The sequence below is a fragment of the Heterodontus francisci genome, chromosome 39 (assembly GCF_036365525.1).
Source record: "Heterodontus francisci isolate sHetFra1 chromosome 39, sHetFra1.hap1, whole genome shotgun sequence".
Lineage (NCBI taxonomy): Eukaryota > Metazoa > Chordata > Chondrichthyes > Heterodontiformes > Heterodontidae > Heterodontus > Heterodontus francisci.
Genome location: NC_090409.1, coordinates 35,422,772 through 35,444,041, shown reverse-complemented (window position 1 = coordinate 35,444,041; position 21,270 = coordinate 35,422,772). Strand labels below are relative to the sequence as shown.

At 50.5% G+C, this 21,270-nt stretch overlaps 1 protein-coding gene across 1 annotated transcript in view; it reads right to left on the bottom strand.

The window, feature by feature from the left end:
- Nucleotides 1-21,000, bottom strand: part of LOC137352929 (cobalamin binding intrinsic factor-like) — a 41,783-nt gene extending 20,783 nt beyond the window's left edge. The window contains exons 1-2 of the mRNA XM_068018784.1: nucleotides 20,857-21,000; nucleotides 19,064-19,213 (exon numbers count right to left, since the gene is read on the bottom strand). Coding sequence (XP_067874885.1) covers nucleotides 19,064-19,213; nucleotides 20,857-20,986 — 280 coding nt within the window. The 5' untranslated portion in view covers nucleotides 20,987-21,000. The remainder of the gene's footprint in view (nucleotides 1-19,063; nucleotides 19,214-20,856) is intronic.
- Nucleotides 21,001-21,270: the final 270 nt, after the last annotated feature.

The following is a 21,270-nucleotide window of genomic DNA, read 5'->3' as shown; positions in this document are numbered from 1 at the left end:
AGAAGGTTACAGAGATAGGGAGGGTTGTAGAAGCTGGAGAAGGTTACAGAGATAGGGAGGGTTGTCGGGGCTGGAGGAGGTTACAGAGATAGGGAAGGTTGTAGGGGCTGGAGGAGGTTACAGAGATAGGGAGGATTGTAGAAGCTGGAGGCGGTTACAGAGATAGGGAGGATTGTAGAAGCTGGAGGAGGTTACAGAGATAGGGAGGGTTGTAGAAGCTGGAGAAGGTTACAGAGATAGGGAGGGTTGTAGGGGCTGGAGGAGGTTACAGAGATAGGGAAGGTTGTAGGGACTGGAGGAGGTTACAGAGATAGGGAGGATTGTAGAAGCTGGAGGAGGTTACAGAGATAGGGAGGATTGTAGAAGCTGGAGAAGGTTACAGAGATAGGGAGGGTTGTAGAAGCTGGAGAAGGTTACAGAGATAGGGAGGGTTGTAGAAGCTGGAGGAGGTTACAGAGATAGGGAGGATTGTAGCGGCTGGGGAAGGTTACAGAGATAGGGAGTGTTGTAGAAGCTGGAGAAGGTTACAGAGATAGGGAGGGTTGTCGGGGTTGGAGAAGGTTACAGAGATCGGGAGGGTTGTAGAAGCTGGAGAAGGTTACAGAGATAGGGAGGGTTGTAGGGGTTGGAGAAGGTTACAGAGATAGGGAGGATTGTAGAAGCTGGAGAAGGTTACAGAGATAGGGAGGGTTGTAGAAGCTGGAGAAGGTTACAGAGATAGGGAGTGTTGTAGGGGTTGGAGAAGGTTACAGAGATAGGGAGGATTGTAGCGGCTGGAGAAGGTTACAGAGATAGGGAGGGTTGTAGAAGCTGGAGAAGGTTACAGAGATAGGGAGGGTTGTAGAAGCTGGAGAAGATTACAGAGATAGGGAGGGTTGTAGAAGCTGGAGAAGGTTACAGAGATAGGGAGGGTTGTAGAAGCTGAAGAAGGTTACAGAGATAGGGAGGGTTGTAGAAGCTGGAGGAGGTTACAGAGATAGGGAGGATTGTAGAAGCTGGAGAAGGTTACAGAGATAGGGAGGGTTGTAGGGGCTGGAGGAGGTTACAGAGATAGGGAGGGTTGTAGAAGCTGGATGTGGTTACAGAGATGGGGAGGATTGTAGAAGCTGGAGAAGGTTACAGAGATAGGGAGGATTGTAGAAGCTGGAGGAGGTTACAGAGATAGGGAGGATTGTCGAAGCTGGAGAAGGTTACAGAGATAGGGAGGGTTGTAGGGGCTGGAGGAGGTTACAGAGATAGGGAGGATTGGAGAAGCTGGAGAAGGTTACAGAGATAGGGAGGGTTGTAGAAGCTGGAGAAAGTTACAGAGATAGGGAGGATTGTAGAAGCTGGAGAAGGTTACAGAGATAGGGAGGGTTGTGGGGGCTGGAGAAGGTTACAGAGATAGGGAGGGTTGTAGAAGCTGGAGAAGGTTGCAGAGATAGGGAGGATTGTAGAAGCTGGAGAAGGTTACAGAGATAGGGAGGGTTGTAGGGACTGGAGGAGGTTACAGAGATAGGGAGGGTTGTAGAAGCTGGAGAAGGTTACAGAGATAGGGAGGGTTGTCGGGGCTGGAGAAGGTTACAGAGATAGGGAGGGTTGTAGGGGCTGGAGAAGGTTACAGAGATAGGGAGGATTGTAGAATCTGGAGGAGGTTACAGAGATAGGGAGGATTGTAGAAGCTGGAGAAGGTTACAGAGATAGGGAGGATTGTAGAAGCTGGAGGAGGTTACAGAGATAGGGAGGATTGTAGAAGCTGGAGAAGGTTACAGAGATAGGGAGGGTTGTAGGGGCTGGAGGAGGTTACAGAGATAGGGAGGGTTGTCGAAGCTGGAGGAGGTTACAGAGATAGGGAGGGGTGTAGGGGCTGGAGAAGGTTACAGAGATAGGGAGGGTAGAACGGGCTGGAGGATGCTACAGAGATAGGGAGGATTGTAGAAGCTGGAGGCGGTTACAGAGATAGGGAGGATTGTAGAAGCTGGAGAAGGTTACAGAGATAGGGAGGATTGTAGAAGCTGGAGAAGGTTACAGAGATAGGGAGGATTGTCGAAGCTGGAGGCGGTTACAGAGATAGGGAGGATTGTAGAAGCTGGAGAAGGTTACAGAGATAGGGAGGATTGTAGAAGCTGGAGGCGGTTACAGAGATAGGGAGGGTTGTAGGGGCTGGAGGAGGTTACAGAGATAGGGAGGATTGTAGAAGCTGGAGAAGGTTACAGAGATAGGGAGGATTGTAGAAGCTGGAGGCGGTTACAGAGATAGGGAGGATTGTAGAAGCTGGAGAAGGTTACAGAGATATGGAGGATTGCAGAAGCTGGAGAAGGTTACAGAGATAGGGAGGATTGTAGAAGCTGGAGGCGGTTACAGAGATAGGGAGGATTGTAGAAGCTGGAGAAGGTTACAGAGATAGGGAGGGTTGTAGGGGCTGGAGGAGGTTACAGAGATAGGGAGGATTGGAGAAGCTGGAGAAGGTTACAGAGATAGGGAGGATTGTAGAAGCTGGAGAAGGCTACAGAGATAGGGAAGGTTGTCGGGGCTGGAGGAGGATTGTAGAAGCTGGAGAAGGTTACAGAGATAGGGAAGGTTGTTGGGGCTGGAGGAGGTTACAGAGATAGGGAGGATTGTAGAAGCTGGAGGAGGTTACAGAGATAGGGAAGGTTGTAGGGACTGGAGGAGGTTACAGAGATAGGGAGGATTGTAGAAGCTGGAGAAGGTTACAGAGATAGGGAGGGTTGTAGAAGCTGGAGAAGGTTACAGAGATAGGGAGGGTTGTCGGGGCTGGAGGAGGTTACAGAGATAGGGAAGGTTGTAGGGGCTGGAGGAGGTTACAGAGATAGGGAGGATTGTAGAAGCTGGAGGCGGTTACAGAGATAGGGAGGATTGTAGAAGCTGGAGGAGGTTACAGAGATAGGGAGGGTTGTTGAAGCTGGAGAAGGTTACAGAGATAGGGAGGGTTGTAGCGGCTGGAGGAGGTTACAGAGATAGGGAAGGTTGTAGGGACTGGAGGAGGTTACAGAGATAGGGAGGATTGTAGAAGCTGGAGAAGGTTACAGAGATAGGGAGGATTGTAGAAGCTGGAGGAGGTTACAGAGATAGGGAGGGTTGTAGAAGCTGGAGAAGGTTACAGAGATAGGGAGGGTTGTTGGGGCTGGAGAAGGTTACAGAGATAGGGAGGGTTGTAGGGGCTGGAGAAGGTTACAGAGATAGGGAGGATTGTAGAATCTGGAGGAGGTTACAGAGATAGGGAGGATTGTAGAAGCTGGAGGAGGTTACAGAGATAGGGAGGGTTGTAGGGGCTGGAGGAGGTTACAGAGATAGGGAGGGTTGCAGGGGCTGGAGGAGGTTACAGAGATAGGGAGGGTTGTAGAAGCTGGAGGAGGTTACAGAGATAGGGAGGATTGTAGAAGCCTGAGAAGGTTACAGAGATAGGGAGGGTTGTAGGGGCTGGAGGAGGTTACAGAGATAGGGAGGGTTGTAGAAGCTGGATGAGGTTACAGAGATGGGGAGGATTGTAGAAGCTGGAGAAGGTTACAGAGATAGGGAGGATTGTCGAAGCTGGAGGAGGTTACAGAGATAGGGAGGATTGTAGAAGCTGGAGAAGGTTACAGAGATAGGGAGGGTTGTAGGGGCTGGAGGAGGTTACAGAGATAGGGAGGGTTGTAGAAGCTGGATGAGGTTACAGAGATAGGGAGGGTTGCAGGAGCTGGAGGAGGTTACAGAGATAGGGAGGGTTGTAGGGGCTGGAGGAGGTTACAGAGATGGGGGGGTTGCAGGGGCTGGAGGAGGTTACAGAGATAGGGAGGGTTGTATGTGCTGGAGGAGTTTACAGAGATAGGGAGGATTGTAGAAGCTGGAGAAGGTTACAGAGATAGGGAGGGTTGTAGGGGCTGGAGGAGGTTACAGAGATAGGGAGGGTAGTAGTGGCTGGAGGAGGTTACAGAGATAGGGAGGGTTGTAGAAGCTGGAGAAGGTGACAGAGATAAGGAGGGTTGTACGGGCTGGAGGAGGTTACAGAGATAGGGAGGGTTGTAGAAGCTGGAGGAGGTTACAGAGATAGGGAGGGTTGTAGAAGCTGGAGAAGGTTACAGAGATAGGGAGGATTGTAGAAGCTGGAGAAGGCTACAGAGATAGGGAGGATTGTGGAAGCTGGAGGAGGTTACAGAGATAGGGAGGGTTGTAGGGGCTGGAGAAGGTTACAGAGATAGGGAGGATTGTAGAAGCTGGAGGAGGTTACAGAGATAGGGAGGATTGTAGAAGCTGGAGGAGGGTACAGAGATAGGGAGGGTTGTAGAAGCTGGAGGAGGTTACAGAGATAGGGAGGATTGTAGAAGCTGGAGGAGGGTACAGAGATAGGGAGGATTGTCGAAGCTGGAGGAGGTTACAGAGATAGGAGGGTTGTAGAAGCTGAAGAAGGTTACAGAGATAGGGAGGATTGTAGAAGCTGGAGGAGGTTACAGAGATAGGGAGGATTGTAGAAGCTGGAGAAGGTTACAGAGATAGGGAGGGTTGTAGGGGCTGAAGGAGGTTACAGAGATAGGGAGGGTTGTCGGGGCTGGTGGAGGTTACAGAGATAGGGAGGGTTGTAGGGGCTGGAGGAGGTTACAGAGATAGGTAGGGTTGTAGGGACTGGAGGAGGTTACAGAGATAGGGAGGGTTGTAGAAGCTGGAGAAGGTTACAGAGATAGGGAGGGTTGTCGGGGCTGGAGAAGGTTACAGAGATAGGGAGGGTTGTAGGGGCTGGAGAAGGTTACAGAGATAGGGAGGATTGTAGAAGCTGGAGGAGGTTACAGAGATAGGGAGGATTGTAGAAGCTGGAGAAGGTTACAGAGATAGGGAGGGTTGTAGGGGCTGGAGGAGGTTACAGAGATAGGGAGGGTTGTCGAAGCTGGAGGAGGTTACAGAGATAGGGAGGGGTGTAGGGGCTGGAGAAGGTTACAGAGATAGGGAGGGTAGAACGGGCTGGAGGATGCTACAGAGATAGGGAGGATTGTAGAAGCTGGAGGCGGTTACAGAGATAGGGAGGATTGTAGAAGCTGGAGAAGGTTACAGAGATAGGGAGGATTGTAGAAGCTGGAGAAGGTTACAGAGATAGGGAGGATTGTCGAAGCTGGAGGCGGTTACAGAGATAGGGAGGATTGTAGAAGCTGGAGAAGGTTACAGAGATAGGGAGGATTGTAGAAGCTGGAGGCGGTTACAGAGATAGGGAGGGTTGTAGGGGCTGGAGGAGGTTACAGAGATAGGGAGGATTGTAGAAGCTGGAGAAGGTTACAGAGATAGGGAGGATTGTAGAAGCTGGAGGCGGTTACAGAGATAGGGAGGATTGTAGAAGCTGGAGAAGGTTACAGAGATATGGAGGATTGCAGAAGCTGGAGAAGGTTACAGAGATAGGGAGGATTGTAGAAGCTGGAGGCGGTTACAGAGATAGGGAGGATTGTAGAAGCTGGAGAAGGTTACAGAGATAGGGAGGGTTGTAGGGGCTGGAGGAGGTTACAGAGATAGGGAGGATTGGAGAAGCTGGAGAAGGTTACAGAGATAGGGAGGATTGTAGAAGCTGGAGAAGGCTACAGAGATAGGGAAGGTTGTCGGGGCTGGAGGAGGATTGTAGAAGCTGGAGAAGGTTACAGAGATAGGGAAGGTTGTTGGGGCTGGAGGAGGTTACAGAGATAGGGAGGATTGTAGAAGCTGGAGGAGGTTACAGAGATAGGGAAGGTTGTAGGGACTGGAGGAGGTTACAGAGATAGGGAGGATTGTAGAAGCTGGAGAAGGTTACAGAGATAGGGAGGGTTGTAGAAGCTGGAGAAGGTTACAGAGATAGGGAGGGTTGTCGGGGCTGGAGGAGGTTACAGAGATAGGGAAGGTTGTAGGGGCTGGAGGAGGTTACAGAGATAGGGAGGATTGTAGAAGCTGGAGGCGGTTACAGAGATAGGGAGGATTGTAGAAGCTGGAGGAGGTTACAGAGATAGGGAGGGTTGTAGAAGCTGGAGAAGGTTACAGAGATAGGGAGGGTTGTAGGGGCTGGAGGAGGTTACAGAGATAGGGAAGGTTGTAGGGACTGGAGGAGGTTACAGAGATAGGGAGGATTGTAGAAGCTGGAGGAGGTTACAGAGATAGGGAGGATTGTAGAAGCTGGAGAAGGTTACAGAGATAGGGAGGGTTGTAGAAGCTGGAGAAGGTTACAGAGATAGGGAGGGTTGTAGAAGCTGGAGGAGGTTACAGAGATAGGGAGGATTGTAGCGGCTGGGGAAGGTTACAGAGATAGGGAGGGTTGTAGAAGCTGGAGAAGGTTACAGAGATAGGGAGGGTTGTTGGGGTTGGAGAAGGTTACAGAGATCGGGAGGGTTGTAGAAGCTGGAGAAGTTTACAGAGATAGGGAGGGTTGTAGGGGTTGGAGAAGGTTACAGAGATAGGGAGGATTGTCGAAGCTGGAGAAGGTTACAGAGATAGGGAGGGTTGTAGAAGCTGGAGAAGGTTACAGAGATAGGGAGTGTTGTAGGGGTTGGAGAAGGTTACAGAGATAGGGAGGATTGTAGCGGCTGGAGAAGGTTACAGAGATAGGGAGGGTTGTAGAAGCTGGAGAAGGTTACAGAGATAGGGAGGGTTGTAGAAGCTGGAGAAGATTACAGAGATAGGGAGGGTTGTAGAAGCTGGAGAAGGTTACAGAGATAGGGAGGGTTGTAGAAGCTGAAGAAGGTTACAGAGATAGGGAGGGTTGTAGAAGCTGGAGGAGGTTACAGAGATAGGGAGGATTGCAGAAGCTGGAGAAGGTTACAGAGATAGGGAGGGTTGTAGGGGCTGGAGGAGGTTACAGAGATAGGGAGGGTTGTAGAAGCTGGAGAAGGTTACAGAGATAGGGAGGGTTGTAGGGGCTGGAGGAGGTTACAGAGATAGGGAAGGTTGTAGGGACTGGAGGAGGTTACAGAGATAGGGAGGATTGTAGAAGCTGGAGGAGGTTACAGAGATAGGGAGGATTGTAGAAGCTGGAGAAGGTTACAGAGATAGGGAGGGTTGTAGAAGCTGGAGAAGGTTACAGAGATAGGGAGGGTTGTAGAAGCTGGAGGAGGTTACAGAGATAGGGAGGATTGTAGCGGCTGGGGAAGGTTACAGAGATAGGGAGGGTTGTAGAAGCTGGAGAAGGTTACAGAGATAGGGAGGGTTGTCGGGGTTGGAGAAGGTTACAGAGATCGGGAGGGTTGTAGAAGCTGGAGAAGGTTACAGAGATAGGGAGGGTTGTAGGGGTTGGAGAAGGTTACAGAGATAGGGAGGATTGTAGAAGCTGGAGAAGGTTACAGAGATAGGGAGGGTTGTAGAAGCTGGAGAAGGTTACAGAGATAGGGAGTGTTGTAGGGGTTGGAGAAGGTTACAGAGATAGGGAGGATTGTAGCGGCTGGAGAAGGTTACAGAGATAGGGAGGGTTGTAGAAGCTGGAGAAGGTTACAGAGATAGGGAGGGTTGTAGAAGCTGGAGAAGATTACAGAGATAGGGAGGGTTGTAGAAGCTGGAGAAGGTTACAGAGATAGGGAGGGTTGTAGAAGCTGAAGAAGGTTACAGAGATAGGGAGGGTTGTAGAAGCTGGAGGAGGTTACAGAGATAGGGAGGATTGTAGAAGCTGGAGAAGGTTACAGAGATAGGGAGGGTTGTAGGGGCTGGAGGAGGTTACAGAGATAGGGAGGGTTGTAGAAGCTGGATGTGGTTACAGAGATGGGGAGGATTGTAGAAGCTGGAGAAGGTTACAGAGATAGGGAGGATTGTAGAAGCTGGAGGAGGTTACAGAGATAGGGAGGATTGTCGAAGCTGGAGAAGGTTACAGAGATAGGGAGGGTTGTAGGGGCTGGAGGAGGTTACAGAGATAGGGAGGATTGGAGAAGCTGGAGAAGGTTACAGAGATAGGGAGGGTTGTAGAAGCTGGAGAAAGTTACAGAGATAGGGAGGATTGTAGAAGCTGGAGAAGGTTACAGAGATAGGGAGGGTTGTGGGGGCTGGAGAAGGTTACAGAGATAGGGAGGGTTGTAGAAGCTGGAGAAGGTTGCAGAGATAGGGAGGATTGTAGAAGCTGGAGAAGGTTACAGAGATAGGGAGGGTTGTAGGGACTGGAGGAGGTTACAGAGATAGGGAGGGTTGTAGAAGCTGGAGAAGGTTACAGAGATAGGGAGGGTTGTCGGGGCTGGAGAAGGTTACAGAGATAGGGAGGGTTGTAGGGGCTGGAGAAGGTTACAGAGATAGGGAGGATTGTAGAATCTGGAGGAGGTTACAGAGATAGGGAGGATTGTAGAAGCTGGAGAAGGTTACAGAGATAGGGAGGATTGTAGAAGCTGGAGGAGGTTACAGAGATAGGGAGGATTGTAGAAGCTGGAGAAGGTTACAGAGATAGGGAGGGTTGTAGGGGCTGGAGGAGGTTACAGAGATAGGGAGGGTTGTCGAAGCTGGAGGAGGTTACAGAGATAGGGAGGGGTGTAGGGGCTGGAGAAGGTTACAGAGATAGGGAGGGTAGAACGGGCTGGAGGATGCTACAGAGATAGGGAGGATTGTAGAAGCTGGAGGCGGTTACAGAGATAGGGAGGATTGTAGAAGCTGGAGAAGGTTACAGAGATAGGGAGGATTGTAGAAGCTGGAGAAGGTTACAGAGATAGGGAGGATTGTCGAAGCTGGAGGCGGTTACAGAGATAGGGAGGATTGTAGAAGCTGGAGAAGGTTACAGAGATAGGGAGGATTGTAGAAGCTGGAGGCGGTTACAGAGATAGGGAGGGTTGTAGGGGCTGGAGGAGGTTACAGAGATAGGGAGGATTGTAGAAGCTGGAGAAGGTTACAGAGATAGGGAGGATTGTAGAAGCTGGAGGCGGTTACAGAGATAGGGAGGATTGTAGAAGCTGGAGAAGGTTACAGAGATATGGAGGATTGCAGAAGCTGGAGAAGGTTACAGAGATAGGGAGGATTGTAGAAGCTGGAGGCGGTTACAGAGATAGGGAGGATTGTAGAAGCTGGAGAAGGTTACAGAGATAGGGAGGGTTGTAGGGGCTGGAGGAGGTTACAGAGATAGGGAGGATTGGAGAAGCTGGAGAAGGTTACAGAGATAGGGAGGATTGTAGAAGCTGGAGAAGGCTACAGAGATAGGGAAGGTTGTCGGGGCTGGAGGAGGATTGTAGAAGCTGGAGAAGGTTACAGAGATAGGGAAGGTTGTTGGGGCTGGAGGAGGTTACAGAGATAGGGAGGATTGTAGAAGCTGGAGGAGGTTACAGAGATAGGGAAGGTTGTAGGGACTGGAGGAGGTTACAGAGATAGGGAGGATTGTAGAAGCTGGAGAAGGTTACAGAGATAGGGAGGGTTGTAGAAGCTGGAGAAGGTTACAGAGATAGGGAGGGTTGTCGGGGCTGGAGGAGGTTACAGAGATAGGGAAGGTTGTAGGGGCTGGAGGAGGTTACAGAGATAGGGAGGATTGTAGAAGCTGGAGGCGGTTACAGAGATAGGGAGGATTGTAGAAGCTGGAGGAGGTTACAGAGATAGGGAGGGTTGTTGAAGCTGGAGAAGGTTACAGAGATAGGGAGGGTTGTAGGGGCTGGAGGAGGTTACAGAGATAGGGAAGGTTGTAGGGACTGGAGGAGGTTACAGAGATAGGGAGGATTGTAGAAGATGGAGAAGGTTACAGAGATAGGGAGGATTGTAGAAGCTGGAGGAGGTTACAGAGATAGGGAGGGTTGTAGAAGCTGGAGAAGGTTACAGAGATAGGGAGGGTTGTTGGGGCTGGAGAAGGTTACAGAGATAGGGAGGGTTGTAGGGGCTGGAGAAGGTTACAGAGATAGGGAGGATTGTAGAATCTGGAGGAGGTTACAGAGATAGGGAGGATTGTAGAAGCTGGAGGAGGTTACAGAGATAGGGAGGGTTGTAGGGGCTGGAGGAGGTTACAGAGATAGGGAGGGTTGCAGGGGCTGGAGGAGGTTACAGAGATAGGGAGGGTTGTAGAAGCTGGAGGAGGTTACAGAGATAGGGAGGATTGTAGAAGCCTGAGAAGGTTACAGAGATAGGGAGGGTTGTAGGGGCTGGAGGAGGTTACAGAGATAGGGAGGGTTGTAGAAGCTGGATGAGGTTACAGAGATGGGGAGGATTGTAGAAGCTGGAGAAGGTTACAGAGATAGGGAGGATTGTCGAAGCTGGAGGAGGTTACAGAGATAGGGAGGATTGTAGAAGCTGGAGAAGGTTACAGAGATAGGGAGGGTTGTAGGGGCTGGAGGAGGTTACAGAGATAGGGAGGGTTGTAGAAGCTGGATGAGGTTACAGAGATAGGGAGGGTTGCAGGAGCTGGAGGAGGTTACAGAGATAGGGAGGGTTGTAGGGGCTGGAGGAGGTTACAGAGATGGGGGGGTTGCAGGGGCTGGAGGAGGTTACAGAGATAGGGAGGGTTGTATGGGCTGGAGGAGGTTACAGAGATAGGGAGGATTGTAGAAGCTGGAGAAGGTTACAGAGATAGGGAGGGTTGTAGGGGCTGGAGGAGGTTACAGAGATAGGGAGGGTAGTAGTGGCTGGAGGAGGTTACAGAGATAGGGAGGGTTGTAGAAGCTGGAGAAGGTGACAGAGATAAGGAGGGTTGTACGGGCTGGAGGAGGTTACAGAGATAGGGAGGGTTGTAGAAGCTGGAGGAGGTTACAGAGATAGGGAGGGTTGTAGAAGCTGGAGAAGGTTACAGAGATAGGGAGGATTGTAGAAGCTGGAGAAGGCTACAGAGATAGGGAGGATTGTGGAAGCTGGAGGAGGTTACAGAGATAGGGAGGGTTGTAGGGGCTGGAGAAGGTTACAGAGATAGGGAGGATTGTAGAAGCTGGAGGAGGTTACAGAGATAGGGAGGATTGTAGAAGCTGGAGGAGGGTACAGAGATAGGGAGGGTTGTAGAAGCTGGAGGAGGTTACAGAGATAGGGAGGATTGTAGAAGCTGGAGGAGGGTACAGAGATAGGGAGGATTGTCGAAGCTGGAGGAGGTTACAGAGATAGGAGGGTTGTAGAAGCTGAAGAAGGTTACAGAGATAGGGAGGATTGTAGAAGCTGGAGGAGGTTACAGAGATAGGGAGGATTGTAGAAGCTGGAGAAGGTTACAGAGATAGGGAGGGTTGTAGGGGCTGAAGGAGGTTACAGAGATAGGGAGGGTTGTCGGGGCTGGTGGAGGTTACAGAGATAGGGAGGGTTGTAGGGGCTGGAGGAGGTTACAGAGATAGGTAGGGTTGTAGGGACTGGAGGAGGTTACAGAGATAGGGAGGGTTGTAGAAGCTGGAGAAGGTTACAGAGATAGGGAGGGTTGTCGGGGCTGGAGAAGGTTACAGAGATAGGGAGGGTTGTAGGGGCTGGAGAAGGTTACAGAGATAGGGAGGATTGTAGAAGCTGGAGGAGGTTACAGAGATAGGGAGGATTGTAGAAGCTGGAGAAGGTTACAGAGATAGGGAGGGTTGTAGGGGCTGGAGGAGGTTACAGAGATAGGGAGGGTTGTCGAAGCTGGAGGAGGTTACAGAGATAGGGAGGGGTGTAGGGGCTGGAGAAGGTTACAGAGATAGGGAGGGTAGAACGGGCTGGAGGATGCTACAGAGATAGGGAGGATTGTAGAAGCTGGAGGCGGTTACAGAGATAGGGAGGATTGTAGAAGCTGGAGAAGGTTACAGAGATAGGGAGGATTGTAGAAGCTGGAGAAGGTTACAGAGATAGGGAGGATTGTCGAAGCTGGAGGCGGTTACAGAGATAGGGAGGATTGTAGAAGCTGGAGAAGGTTACAGAGATAGGGAGGATTGTAGAAGCTGGAGGCGGTTACAGAGATAGGGAGGGTTGTAGGGGCTGGAGGAGGTTACAGAGATAGGGAGGATTGTAGAAGCTGGAGAAGGTTACAGAGATAGGGAGGATTGTAGAAGCTGGAGGCGGTTACAGAGATAGGGAGGATTGTAGAAGCTGGAGAAGGTTACAGAGATGTGGAGGATTGCAGAAGCTGGAGAAGGTTACAGAGATAGGGAGGATTGTAGAAGCTGGAGGCGGTTACAGAGATAGGGAGGATTGTAGAAGCTGGAGAAGGTTACAGAGATAGGGAGGGTTGTAGGGGCTGGAGGAGGTTACAGAGATAGGGAGGATTGGAGAAGCTGGAGAAGGTTACAGAGATAGGGAGGATTGTAGAAGCTGGAGAAGGCTACAGAGATAGGGAAGGTTGTCGGGGCTGGAGGAGGATTGTAGAAGCTGGAGAAGGTTACAGAGATAGGGAAGGTTGTTGGGGCTGGAGGAGGTTACAGAGATAGGGAGGATTGTAGAAGCTGGAGGAGGTTACAGAGATAGGGAAGGTTGTAGGGACTGGAGGAGGTTACAGAGATAGGGAGGATTGTAGAAGCTGGAGAAGGTTACAGAGATAGGGAGGGTTGTAGAAGCTGGAGAAGGTTACAGAGATAGGGAGGGTTGTCGGGGCTGGAGGAGGTTACAGAGATAGGGAAGGTTGTAGGGGCTGGAGGAGGTTACAGAGATAGGGAGGATTGTAGAAGCTGGAGGCGGTTACAGAGATAGGGAGGATTGTAGAAGCTGGAGGAGGTTACAGAGATAGGGAGGGTTGTAGAAGCTGGAGAAGGTTACAGAGATAGGGAGGGTTGTAGGGGCTGGAGGAGGTTACAGAGATAGGGAAGGTTGTAGGGACTGGAGGAGGTTACAGAGATAGGGAGGATTGTAGAAGCTGGAGGAGGTTACAGAGATAGGGAGGATTGTAGAAGCTGGAGAAGGTTACAGAGATAGGGAGGGTTGTAGAAGCTGGAGAAGGTTACAGAGATAGGGAGGGTTGTAGAAGCTGGAGGAGGTTACAGAGATAGGGAGGATTGTAGCGGCTGGGGAAGGTTACAGAGATAGGGAGGGTTGTAGAAGCTGGAGAAGGTTACAGAGATAGGGAGGGTTGTCGGGGTTGGAGAAGGTTACAGAGATCGGGAGGGTTGTAGAAGCTGGAGAAGGTTACAGAGATAGGGAGGGTTGTAGGGGTTGGAGAAGGTTACAGAGATAGGGAGGATTGTAGAAGCTGGAGAAGGTTACAGAGATAGGGAGGGTTGTAGAAGCTGGAGAAGGTTACAGAGATAGGGAGTGTTGTAGGGGTTGGAGAAGGTTACAGAGATAGGGAGGATTGTAGCGGCTGGAGAAGGTTACAGAGATAGGGAGGGTTGTAGAAGCTGGAGAAGGTTACAGAGATAGGGAGGGTTGTAGAAGCTGGAGAAGATTACAGAGATAGGGAGGGTTGTAGAAGCTGGAGAAGGTTACAGAGATAGGGAGGGTTGTAGAAGCTGAAGAAGGTTACAGAGATAGGGAGGGTTGTAGAAGCTGGAGGAGGTTACAGAGATAGGGAGGATTGTAGAAGCTGGAGAAGGTTACAGAGATAGGGAGGGTTGTAGGGGCTGGAGGAGGTTACAGAGATAGGGAGGGTTGTAGAAGCTGGATGTGGTTACAGAGATGGGGAGGATTGTAGAAGCTGGAGAAGGTTACAGAGATAGGGAGGATTGTAGAAGCTGGAGGAGGTTACAGAGATAGGGAGGATTGTCGAAGCTGGAGAAGGTTACAGAGATAGGGAGGGTTGTAGGGGCTGGAGGAGGTTACAGAGATAGGGAGGATTGGAGAAGCTGGAGAAGGTTACAGAGATAGGGAGGGTTGTAGAAGCTGGAGAAAGTTACAGAGATAGGGAGGATTGTAGAAGCTGGAGAAGGTTACAGAGATAGGGAGGGTTGTGGGGGCTGGAGAAGGTTACAGAGATAGGGAGGGTTGTAGAAGCTGGAGAAGGTTGCAGAGATAGGGAGGATTGTAGAAGCTGGAGAAGGTTACAGAGATAGGGAGGGTTGTAGGGACTGGAGGAGGTTACAGAGATAGGGAGGGTTGTAGAAGCTGGAGAAGGTTACAGAGATAGGGAGGGTTGTCGGGGCTGGAGAAGGTTACAGAGATAGGGAGGGTTGTAGGGGCTGGAGAAGGTTACAGAGATAGGGAGGATTGTAGAATCTGGAGGAGGTTACAGAGATAGGGAGGATTGTAGAAGCTGGAGAAGGTTACAGAGATAGGGAGGATTGTAGAAGCTGGAGGAGGTTACAGAGATAGGGAGGATTGTAGAAGCTGGAGAAGGTTACAGAGATAGGGAGGGTTGTAGGGGCTGGAGGAGGTTACAGAGATAGGGAGGGTTGTCGAAGCTGGAGGAGGTTACAGAGATAGGGAGGGGTGTAGGGGCTGGAGAAGGTTACAGAGATAGGGAGGGTAGAACGGGCTGGAGGATGCTACAGAGATAGGGAGGATTGTAGAAGCTGGAGGCGGTTACAGAGATAGGGAGGATTGTAGAAGCTGGAGAAGGTTACAGAGATAGGGAGGATTGTAGAAGCTGGAGAAGGTTACAGAGATAGGGAGGATTGTCGAAGCTGGAGGCGGTTACAGAGATAGGGAGGATTGTAGAAGCTGGAGAAGGTTACAGAGATAGGGAGGATTGTAGAAGCTGGAGGCGGTTACAGAGATAGGGAGGGTTGTAGGGGCTGGAGGAGGTTACAGAGATAGGGAGGATTGTAGAAGCTGGAGAAGGTTACAGAGATAGGGAGGATTGTAGAAGCTGGAGGCGGTTACAGAGATAGGGAGGATTGTAGAAGCTGGAGAAGGTTACAGAGATATGGAGGATTGCAGAAGCTGGAGAAGGTTACAGAGATAGGGAGGATTGTAGAAGCTGGAGGCGGTTACAGAGATAGGGAGGATTGTAGAAGCTGGAGAAGGTTACAGAGATAGGGAGGGTTGTAGGGGCTGGAGGAGGTTACAGAGATAGGGAGGATTGGAGAAGCTGGAGAAGGTTACAGAGATAGGGAGGATTGTAGAAGCTGGAGAAGGCTACAGAGATAGGGAAGGTTGTCGGGGCTGGAGGAGGATTGTAGAAGCTGGAGAAGGTTACAGAGATAGGGAAGGTTGTTGGGGCTGGAGGAGGTTACAGAGATAGGGAGGATTGTAGAAGCTGGAGGAGGTTACAGAGATAGGGAAGGTTGTAGGGACTGGAGGAGGTTACAGAGATAGGGAGGATTGTAGAAGCTGGAGAAGGTTACAGAGATAGGGAGGGTTGTAGAAGCTGGAGAAGGTTACAGAGATTGGGAGGGTTGTCGGGGCTGGAGGAGGTTACAGAGATAGGGAAGGTTGTAGGGGCTGGAGGAGGTTACAGAGATAGGGAGGATTGTAGAAGCTGGAGGCGGTTACAGAGATAGGGAGGATTGTAGAAGCTGGAGGAGGTTACAGAGATAGGGAGGGTTGTTGAAGCTGGAGAAGGTTACAGAGATAGGGAGGGTTGTAGGGGCTGGAGGAGGTTACAGAGATAGGGAAGGTTGTAGGGACTGGAGGAGGTTACAGAGATAGGGAGGATTGTAGAAGCTGGAGGAGGTTACAGAGATAGGGAGGATTGTAGAAGCTGGAGAAGGTTACAGAGATAGGGAGGGTTGTAGAAGCTGGAGAAGGTTACAGAGATAGGGAGGGTTGTAGAAGCTGGAGAAGGTTACAGAGATAGGGAGGATTGTAGAAGCTGGAGGAGGTTACAGAGATAGGGAGGATTGTAGCGGCTGGGGAAGGTTACAGAGATAGGGAGGGTTGTAGAAGCTGGAGAAGGTTACAGAGATAGGGAGGTTTGTCGGGGTTGGAGAAGGTTACAGAGATCGGGAGGGTTGTAGAAGCTGGAGAAGGTTACAGAGATAGGGAGGGTTGTAGGGGTTGGAGAAGGTTACAGAGATAGGGAGGATTGTAGAAGCTGGAGAAGGTTACAGAGATAGGGAGGGTTGTAGAAGCTGGAGAAGGTTACAGAGATAGGGAGTGTTGTAGGGGTTGGAGAAGGTTACAGAGATAGGGAGGATTGTAGCGGCTGGAGAAGGTTACAGAGATAGGGAGGGTTGTAGAAGCTGGAGAAGGTTACAGAGATAGGGAGGGTTGTAGAAGCTGGAGAAGATTACAGAGATAGGGAGGGTTGTAGAAGCTGGAGAAGGTTACAGAGATAGGGAGGGTTGTAGAAGCTGAAGAAGGTTACAGAGATAGGGAGGGTTGTAGAAGCTGGAGGAGGTTACAGAGATAGGGAGGATTGTAGAAGCTGGAGAAGGTTACAGAGATAGGGAGGGTTGTAGGGGCTGGAGGAGGTTACAGAGATAGGGAGGGTTGTAGAAGCTGGATGTGGTTACAGAGATGGGGAGGATTGTAGAAGCTGGAGAAGGTTACAGAGATAGGGAGGATTGTAGAAGCTGGAGGAGGTTACAGAGATAGGGAGGATTGTCGAAGCTGGAGAAGGTTACAGAGATAGGGAGGGTTGTAGGGGCTGGAGGAGGTTACAGAGATAGGGAGGATTGGAGAAGCTGGAGAAGGTTACAGAGATAGGGAGGGTTGTAGAAGCTGGAGAAAGTTACAGAGATAGGGAGGATTGTAGAAGCTGGAGAAGGTTACAGAGATAGGGAGGGTTGTGGGGGCTGGAGAAGGTTACAGAGATAGGGAGGGTTGTAGAAGCTGGAGAAGGTTGCAGAGATAGGGAGGATTGTAGAAGCTGGAGAAGGTTACAGAGATAGGGAGGGTTGTGGGGGCTGGAGAAGGTTACAGAGATAGGGAGGGTTGTAGAAGCTGGAGAAGGTTACAGAGATAGGGAGCGTAGGCATGAGGCTGTGCAGGGATTTGAAAAGAAGGATGAGAATTTAAAAATTGAGTTGTTGCTTGACTGGGAGCCAGTGTACAACAGCATGGCTAGAGGACTGGCTGACAGGAAGCAGACAGTCGGGATTAATGGGTCATTTTCAGATTGGCAAACTCGTGGAGTGTCAGTGAGATCAGTGCTACGGCCTCAACTATTTACAATCTATATTAATGACTTGCATGAAGAGACTGAGTCTATTGTGGCCAATCTTGCGGCTGATACAAGGATAGGTAGGAAAGCAAGTTGTGAGGAGGACACAAAGAGTCTGCAAAGGGATAGAGATACGTTAAGAGTGCAGGCAAAAATTTGTCAGATGGAATATAATGCTGGAAAATGTGAGCTTCTCCTCTTTGGCTGGAAGAATAGAAAAGCAGAATATTATTGACATGGAGAGAGACTGCAGAATACTGCGGTACAGAGGGACCTGGTGCCCTTGTACATGAATCACAGAAAGTTAGCATGCAGCTACAGCAAGTCATTCGGAAAGGAAATGGAATTTATTGCAAGGGGAGATGGAGTATAAAAGTAGGGAAGTCTTGTTACAACTGTACACGGTGTTGGTGAGACCACATCTAGAGTACTGCGTACAGTTTTGGTCTCCATATTTAAGGAGGGATATACTTGCATTGGGGGCAGTTCAGAGAAGGTTCACTGGGTGGATCCCTGGGATGAAGGGGTTGTTTGATGAGGAGAGGTTGAGCAGGTTGGGTCTACACTCATTGGAGTTTAGAAGAATGAGAGGTGATCTTATTGAAAGGTAGAAGATTCTGAGGGGGCTTTGACAGGGTAGATGCTGAGAGGATGTTTCCCCTCGTGGGGGAGTCTAGAACGAGGGGGGGCACAGTTTCACAATAAGGGCTCTCCCTTTTAAGACGGAGATGAGGAGGAATTTCCTCTCTCTGAGGGTTGTTAATCTGTGGAATTCTCTTCCCAGACAGCAGTATAAGCTGGATCATTGAATATACTCAAGGCTGAGTTAAACAGAGTTATGACCAACAAGGGAGTCGAGGGTTATGGGAGGCAGGCAGGAAAGTAGAGTTAAGGCCAACTGGGACTCCCTCCCCTAGTTCTAGACTCTCCAGGCAGGGGGGGACAACAGCCCCTCAGTATCTACCCCGTCAAACCCTCGCAGAATTGGATAGGTTTCAATGAGATCACCCCTCATTCTTCTAAACTCCGGAGAGTATAAGCCCAACCCGATCAACCTTTCCTCATCGGACAACTCTCTCATCCCAGGAATCAGTCTCGTGAACCTTCGTTGCACTCCCTCTAAGGTAAGTATATCCTCCCTGAGGTAAAGAGACCCTAAACTGTACACAGTCCTCCAGGTGCGGTCTCACCAACGCTCTGTACAGTTGCAGAAAAACTCCCTCACTCTTATGCTCCAACCTCCTGTGCAGCACAGAAAGAGACCATTCCCCCCATCGAGTCTGTGCTGCCTCTGTGCTGAGCAATCCAATTCGTCCCGCTCCCCTGCTCTTTCCCCCATCCCCCTGCAAACTTCTCCCCTTCCAGTATTTCTCCAATCCCCCTTTTGAAAGTTACTATTGAATCTGCTTCCACCGCCCTTTCAGGCAGCGCGTTCCAGATCACAACAACTGACTGCGTCAAAAAAATTCTCCTCATCTCCCCCCCTCTGGTTCTTTTACCCATTATCCTCAATCTGTGTCCCTCTGATTACCGACCCTCCTGCCACTGGGAACAGTTTCTCCTCATTTACTCCATCAAAACCCCCTCATGATTTTGAACGCCTCGATCAAATCTCCCCCTTGACCTTCTCTGCTCGAAGGAGAACAATCCCAGCTTCTCCCCAGTCTCTCCACATTAACTGAAGTCCCTCATCCCTGGGACCATTCCAGTAAATCTCCCTCCGCACCCTCTCCAAGGCCTCGACATCCTTCCTAAAATTCTAACGACCAGAATTGGACACAATTCAGAGCCAGAGTTTTATAAAGGTTCAGCATAACTGCCTTACTTTTGAACACTGTGCCTCTATTTATAAAGCCTAGAATCTCCTATGCTTTCTTAACCTGCCCTACCACCTTTGAAGATTTGTGTACAGATACTCCCAGGTCTCTCTGTTCTTGAATACTACTTTTAAATTTGCAGCTTGTGTTGTCTCTCTTCATTCTTCCTCCCAAAAATGTATTCCCCTCACACTTTGCTGTCTTGAATTTCACCCATCATTCCATCAGCCTCTCGACATCCTCTTTAAGTCTGTCACAATCTTCCTCACCATTATTTATTCTTGATGGTCCAACATGAGCGAGCCATTGGCAACCTTCTGACCAGGGGCGAGGTTTGAGCTCGTCGCCCAGGTCCCTGAGGGTGAAAGGTCACGATCTGACCTTCCTGCCATTCCTCCCTCCTCTCTGCCGCTCTCATCTCTGGGTCCCCAGAACAGGGTTGTGATTGAAACCGCCTTCAACTCCTCACCTATGTTATCGATGTCAGTCTGAAGTTTGCTCATGAGTAGCATCACGAGGTTTAGCTGCTCGCCATCGGCCTCAACGTTCACTGGGTCATCACAAGAGGACAGGACAGCCATTGTATACCAGGCCGCAGTGCCAGTCGAAAATTCAGTGCCTGTTCACCAGAAGAGAAATTACAGGGAAATATTCATCACCTTGCAGAATTGGTGCGTAACTGGCAGCTTCAGGACAGAATAGTGCGTTGGGCAAAAGAACATGAGGGGATAAAAATGTTCTTTAACGCAGGGAGTGGTCAGCGATTGGAATGAGAGGACGGTTGAATCATATCCTTCAAAAAGGAATTGGAGAAAGAGATGGAGTAGCCAGAATTGCAGGGATATGGGGACTGGGTTGGGAAAATGGGACCAACTGGATTGCTCCGGCTGAATGGCCCCCTTTTATGATTCTACGTTTTGGTCGGAGGAATTAGGAGGCTACATGCTCCATGGAAAATAAGAATCAAAATGTGAGGGGGTGAGAGCTCGGGGCAGAGAGAGACAAATGGTTCAAAGTGCTAATGCTAGTTATTACGGCCATTAAAACGCTGGAGGTTTATTTCTACAGGGACATGATTTAAAAAGAGAGAAGTTATGTCAAACTTCTATGTAACCCGGGTAAGAACACAATTGGACTTCAGATCGGCCCATATCATAGACAGGGTACTGTCAATGGAGAAGGTGCAAAGAGTAATCACTCAGTAGTGATCCTCCGACAGTGCAGCACTCCCTCAGTAGTGATCCTCCGACAGTGCAGCACTCCCTCAGTAGTGATCCTCCGACAGTGCAGCACTCCCTCAGTAGTGATCCTCCGACAGTGCAGCACTCCCTCAGTACTGACCCTCTGACAGTGAGGCACTCCCTCAGTACTGACCCTCCGACAGTGAGGCACTCCCTCAGTACTGACCCTCTGACAGTGCGGCGCTCCCTCAGTACTGACCATCTGACAGTGCAGCGCTCCCTCAGTACTGACCCTCTGACAGTGAGGCACTCCCTCAGTACTGACCCTCTGACAGTGAGGCACTCCCTCAGTACTGACCCTCCGACAGTGAGGCACTCCCTCAGTACTGACCCTCTGACAGTGCGGCGCTCCCTCAGTACTGACCATCTGACAGTGCGGCGCTCCCTCAGTACTGACCATCTGACAGTGCAGCACTCCCTCAGTACTGACCATCTGACAGTGCAGCACTCCCTCAGTACTGACCATCTGACAGTGCAGCGCTCCCTCAGTACTGACCCTCTGACAGTGCGGCGCTCCCTCAGTACTGACCCTCTAACAGTGCGGCACTCGCTCAGTACTGACCCTCCAACAGTGCAGCACTCCCACAGTACTGACCCTCCTACAGTGCAGCACTCCCTCAGTACTGACTGTCCGACAGTGCAGCGCTCCCTCAGTACTGAGCCTCCAACAGTGCAGCGCTCCCTCAGTACTGACCCTCCGACAGTGCGGCACTCCCTCAGTACTGACCCTCTGACAGTGCGGCACTCCTTCAGTACTGACCCTTCGACAGTGCAGCACTCCCTCAGTCCTGAGCGTCCGACAGTGCGGCACTCCTTCAGTACTGACCCTCCGACAGTGCAGCACTCCCTCAGTCCTGAGCGTCCGACAGTGGGGCACTCCTTCAGTACTGACCCTCCGACAGTGAGACACTTCCTCAGTACTGACCCTCTGACAGTGCAGCACTCCCTCAGTACTGACACTGGACACGCTCTCTCACACACACACACACACACACACACACACACACATAGACGTTCCTACCATTCTCTAATGCCTTCCTCTTCAGCTGTCTCAGTATCTGTTGCTCTGCTGTTCGGTCATGTTGCCTGGCCAGGTTTAAAGCAATTAGCACACTGGGTTCCGGAGACGTTTCCTCCACGGTCCTGATCATCGATTGCAGGAGGGAGGCAACCAGCCTCCGATCCTGGACTAGAGTTTCTGACAGAAAGCAAAAATGTTCATTCTTATAGCACCTTTCACGTCAGGAATTCCCAAAGTGCTTCACAGACAATTCAGAACTCTCTGGAGTGTAGTCATTGGTTCTAGTCGAACCGCTCAGTTCTGCTCTCATTCCAGTCAATCTTGCTCACACCAATGCCCAAACTCGCTCACTCATTAATCAGACACTACCTTTGATAGTATCTCGGCCTCCAGTCTGCCCTGGAGTTTCCGTAA